Raw genomic sequence first — 5,392 nt, forward strand, 5'->3', positions numbered from 1 at the left:
CTCATTGAAAATTGCAACAAGGTGATATTGCTCTTGGATGATTTGGAGGAACAGAGAAGGCTTACTACACCTGAGTTTAATTTTAGGAATATGGTTAAGCTGCATCTTGATAAGTTACTGGTGGCCCAGTGCAAATATTGGAGAAAGAGATGCTCAATTAGATGGATTAAAGTGGGTGAAGACAATACTAAGTTCTTCCATGCTATGGCTACACAGAGATACAAGAAAAATAATATTGCTAGTTTGAAATCAGAATCAGGAGAGATTGTTTCAGATCATCCTCAGATGGCAGGGATTGCTTTAAACAAATTTAAAGAGAGAATGGGATAGGCAAAGGGAATTGTGATGGGGTTTGATCTGTCAACTTTACTCACCCCGGTGGAAGGTTTGCATGTTCTTACTAGGCCTTTTGAGAAGGAGGAGATGGATTTAGTGATTAAGCATATGGCTCCTGATAAATCCCCAGGACCAGATGGGTTCAATGGTTTGTTTTTGAAGAAATGCTGGGCTATTATTTCCCAAGATTTCTATAATTTGGCCTCTGATTTTCATAAGGGGTTGGTCAATTTGGAGAGTTTAAATTCTTCTTATATTACTCTGATCCCAAAGACTAATTCGCCTGAGGCTATAAATGATTATAGGCCTATATCTCTCACCAATGTGTGTCTCAAGTTTCTTACTAAAATGGCAGCCAACAGACTACAGGATCATATTTTGCAATGTGTGCACAAGAATCAATATGGGTTCATCAGATCTAGAACCATTCATGACTGTTTAGCCTGGGCTTTGGAATATCTGCATCAGTGTCATGCTTCTAAAAAACCAATTGTCATCCTCAAATTAGATTTTGAGAAGGCTTTTGATTCTATTGAACATGAGGCTCTGTATATGATTATGAGGTATAAAGGGTTTGGGGAGGACTGGATCAGATGGGTGAACGATTTTCTCTCCACTGGAGTTTCCTCTGTGCTTTTGAATGGGGTGCCAGGTAAACAGTTTTACTGTAAGAGAGGAGTAAGGCAAGGGGATCCTTTGTCCCCCTTGTTGTATGTGTTGGGTGGAGATTTGCTGCAATCTGCAGTCAATAATTTGTTGCTTTTGGGAGGAATTCAGTTACCAATAGATACTGCAGATAAGGATTTTCCTATAATTCAATATGCAGATGACACTCTTCTAATTCTCCCTGCTGAGTTGGATCAGGTTTTGGCATTAAAGGAGGTGTTACAGATTTTCACTTTATCCACTGGACTGCATATTAATTATCATAAATCTTCCATGATGGCTATAAATGTGGAGAATGAAAGGATGGAGGCTCTTGCTCGGGGTTTTGGCTGTCAGATTGGCTCTCTGCCTTTTCCTTACTTAGGTCTTGCAGTGGGCACCACTAGGCCATCCATTCAAGATCTTACTCCAGTGGTGCATAGGTTGGAAAGGAGGTTACTGGCTACTTCTAGTTTCCTTTCTCAGGGAGCAAGATTGCAGCTTATCACATTTGCTATTTGTTCAATGCCCATTCATATGTTATGTACAATACATCTTCCACCAGGGATAACTAAGCAATTTGACAGAATTATCAGGCAATGCCTTTGGAGGGATAATGTGGATGATACTCCAAAGCAATCTCTTGCTTCTTGGAAGATGATCTGTAAGCCAAAAACAAAGGGAGGATTGGGTATTATTGATTTCCAGAAAAAGAATGCTGCTTTGCTCATGAAATTTTTACATAAGTTCTATAATAAGAATTTGGATATACCCTGGGTCAAACTTATCTGGGAATCTTATTATGAGGATGAAGTACCTCATGCTGCCAAGGCTTGTGGCTCATATTGGTGGAAGGATTTAATTAAACTGATGGATCAGTACAGAGGTTTTACAAAGCCAGAGGCGCAGAGTGGTGAGACTGTTCTTTTCTGGTCAGATTCTTGGGAGTTGGATGGTTCTAGAGTTCCTTTGAGGGATAGATTCCCCAGGCTCTTTTCTTTTGCTAAAGACAGTAAGGTATCTGTGAGGGAAATGGTGCAGCTGCAGAACAGAGCTGAGGAATTTCATCTTCCTCTTTCCAGTAGGGCTTATGATGAGTTTTTACTACTTCAGGGGTGGTTGGATAATGTTCATCTTCAGCCATTAGGGGCTGATATTTGGAGTTGTGAAGGAGGGGATTACAGAGCTAATGTTTATTATGCCTCTCTATATAAGCATGTGGTGGTTGATCCTCAGTTTCAGTGGATTTGGAAGAGTAAGTGTATCATGAAGATCAAAATGTTTTCCTGGCTTATGCTCAGTGATCGGTTAAACACAAAGGATCTTCTTCAAAGAAGGCATTGGAATGTGACTAATGATTATAGTTGTGTGTTGTGTCCTGGTCATCATCATGAAGACAGGGATCATTGATACGCGTACAACACGCGTCCGTTGGGAACCCCAAGAGGAAGGTGTGATGCGTACAGCGGCAAGTTTTCCCTCAGTATGAAACCAAGGTTTATCGAACCAGTAGGAGCCAAGAAGCACGTTGAAGGTTGATGGTGGCGGGATGTAGTGCGGCGCAACACCAGAGATTCCGGCGCCAACGTGGAACCTGCACAACACAAACCAAGTACTTTGCCCCAACGAAACAGCGAGGTTGTCAATCTCACCGGCTTGCTGTAACAAAGGATTAGATGTATAGTGTGGATGATGATTGTTTGCAGAAAACAGTAGAACAAGTATTGCAGTAGATTGTATTTCAGTATAGAGAATTGGACCGGGGTCCACAGTTCACTAGAGGTGTCTCTCCCATAAGATAAACAGCATGTTGGGTGAACAAATTACAGTTGGGCAATTGACAAATAGAGAGGGCATGACCATGCACATACATATTATGATGAGTATAGTGAGATTTAATTGGGCATTACGACAAAGTACATAGACCGCTATCCAGCATGCATCTATGCCTAAAAAGTCCACCTTCAGGTTATCATCCGAACCCCCTCCAGTATTAAGTTGCTAACAACAGACAATTGCATTAAGTATTGCGCGTAATGTAATCAGTAACTATATCCTTGAACATAGCACCAATGTTTTATCCCTAGTGGCAACAGCACATCCATAATCTTAGAGATTTATGTCACTTCCCCAGATTCACGGAGACATGAACCCACTATCGAGCATAAATACTCCCTCTTGGAGTTACAAGCATCTACTTGGCCAGAGCATCTACTAGTAACGGAGAGCATGCAAGATCATAAACAACACATAGATATAAATTGATAATCAACATAACAAGTATTCTCTATTCATCGGATCCCAACAAACGCAACATATAGAATTACAGATAGATGATCTTGATCATGTTCGGCAGCTCACAAGACCCGACAATTAAGCACAATGGGGATAAGACAACCATCTAGCTACTACTATGGACCCATAGTCCAAGGGTAGACTACTCACACATCACTCCGGAGGCGACCATGGCGGCGTAGAGTCCTCCGGGAGATGATTCCCCTCTCCGGCAGGGTGCCGGAGGCGATCTCCTGAATCCCCCGAGATGGGATTGGCGGCGGCGGCGTCTCTGGACGGTTTTCCATATCGTGGCTCTCGGTACTGGGGGTTTCGCGACGGAGGCTTTAAGTAGGCGGAAGGGCAGGTCAGGGGGCCACACGAGGGCCCCACACCACAGGTCGGCGCGGCCAAGGGCCAGGCCGCGCCGCCCTAGGGTTTGGCCGCATCGTGGCCCCACTTCGTCTCCTCTTCGGTCTTCTGGAAGCTTCGTGGCAAAATAGGACCCTGGGCGTTGATTTCGTCCAATTCCGAGAATATTTCGTTACTAGGATTTCTGAAACCAAAAACAGCAGAAAACAGCAACTGGCACTTCGGCATCTTGTTAATAGGTTAGTTCCAGAAAATGCACGAATATGACATGAAGTGTGCATAAAACATGTAGATATCATCAATAATGTGGCATGGAACATAAGAAATTATCGATACGTCGGAGACGTATCAGCATCCCCAAGCTTAGTTCTGCTCGTCCCGAGCAGGTAAAACGATAACAAAGATAATTTCTGGAGTGACATGCCATCATAACCTTGATCATACTATTTGTAAAGCATATGTAGTGAATGCAGCGATCAAAACAATGTATATGACATGAGTAAACAAGTGAATCATATAGCAAAGACTTTTCATGAATAGTACTTCAAGACAAGCATCAATAAGTCTTGCATAAGAGTTAACTCATAAAGCAATAATTCATAGTAAAAGCATTGAAGCAACACAAAGGAAGATTAAGTTTCAGCGGTTGCTTTCAACTTGTAACATGTATATCTCATGGATATTGTCAACATAGAGTAATATAATAAGTGCAATATGCAAGTATGTAGGAATCAATGCACAGTTCACACAAGTGTTTGCTTCTTGAGGTGGAGAGGAATAGGTGAACTGACTCAACAATAAAAGTAAAAGAATGGTCCTCCATAGAGGAAAAGCATCGATTGCTATATTTGTGCTAGAGCTTTGATTTTGAAAACATGAAACAATTTTGTCAACGGTAGTAATAAAGCATATGTATCATGTAAATTATATCTTACAAGTTGCAATCCTCATGCATAGTATACTAATAGTGCCTGCACCTTGTCCTAATTAGCTTGGACTACCGGATCATCGCAATACACATGTTTTAACCAAGTGTCACAATGGGGTACCTCCATGCCGCCTGTACAAAGGTCTAAGGAGAAAGCTCGCATTGGATTTCTCGCTATTGATTATTCTCAACTTAGACATCCATACCGGGACAACATAGACAACAGATAATGGACTCCTCTTTTATGCATAAGCATGTGGCAACAATTATTATTCTCATATGAGATTGAGGATATTGTCCAAAACTGAAACTTCCACCATGGATCATGGCTTTAGTTAGCGGCCCAATGTTCTTCTCTAACAATATGCATGCTTAATCATAAGGTGGTAGATCTCCCTTACTTCAGACAAGACGAACATGCATAGCAACTCACATGATATTCAACAAAGAATAGTTGATGGCGTCCCCAGAAACATGGTTATCGCACAACGAGCAACTTAATAAGAGATAAAGTGCATAAATACATATTCAATACCACAATAGTTTTTAAGCTATTTGTCCCATGAGCTATATATTGTAAAGGTGAAGAATGGAAATTTAAAGGTAGCACTCAAGCAATTTACTTTGGAATGGCGGAGAAATACCATGTAGTAGGTGGGTATGGTGGACACAAATGGCATAGTGGTTGGCTCAAGGATTTTGGATGCATGAGAAGTATTCCCTCTCGATACAAGGTTTAGGCTAGCAAGGTTATTTGAAACAAACACAAGGGTGAACCGGTGCAGAAAAACTCACATAAAAGACATATTGTAAACATTATAAGAATCTACACCGTCT

General features: G+C 41.4%; 1 protein-coding gene across 1 annotated transcript; it reads left to right on the forward strand.

Annotated features, from left to right (window-relative positions):
- The first annotated feature begins 345 nt into the window (after nucleotides 1-345).
- On the forward strand, nucleotides 346-2,336 carry LOC139831751 (uncharacterized). The gene is made up of 4 exons (XM_071821074.1): nucleotides 346-484; nucleotides 845-988; nucleotides 1,106-2,236; nucleotides 2,302-2,336. Exons 1-4 carry the CDS (start codon nucleotides 346-348, stop codon nucleotides 2,334-2,336), a joined length of 1,449 nt encoding a protein of 482 aa, XP_071677175.1.
- The last annotated feature ends 3,056 nt before the right edge of the window (nucleotides 2,337-5,392 follow it).

Source organism: Lolium perenne, chromosome 5 (genome assembly GCF_019359855.2).
Source record: "Lolium perenne isolate Kyuss_39 chromosome 5, Kyuss_2.0, whole genome shotgun sequence".
Classification (NCBI taxonomy): Eukaryota; Viridiplantae; Streptophyta; class Magnoliopsida; order Poales; family Poaceae; genus Lolium; species Lolium perenne.

Excerpts from the sequence above, each read along its gene's own strand:
- LOC139831751 (XM_071821074.1), top strand. The coding sequence starts at position 346 with ATGGGGTTTGATCTGTCAACTTTACTCACCCCGGTGGAAGGTTTGCAT. Across the intron at positions 989-1,105 it reads GCTTTTGAATGGGGTGCCAG|GAATTCAGTTACCAATAGAT; the intron begins GTAAACAGTTTT and ends TGCTTTTGGGAG. Across the intron at positions 2,237-2,301 it reads GTTTCAGTGGATTTGGAAGA|GATCTTCTTCAAAGAAGGCA; the intron begins GTAAGTGTATCA and ends TTAAACACAAAG.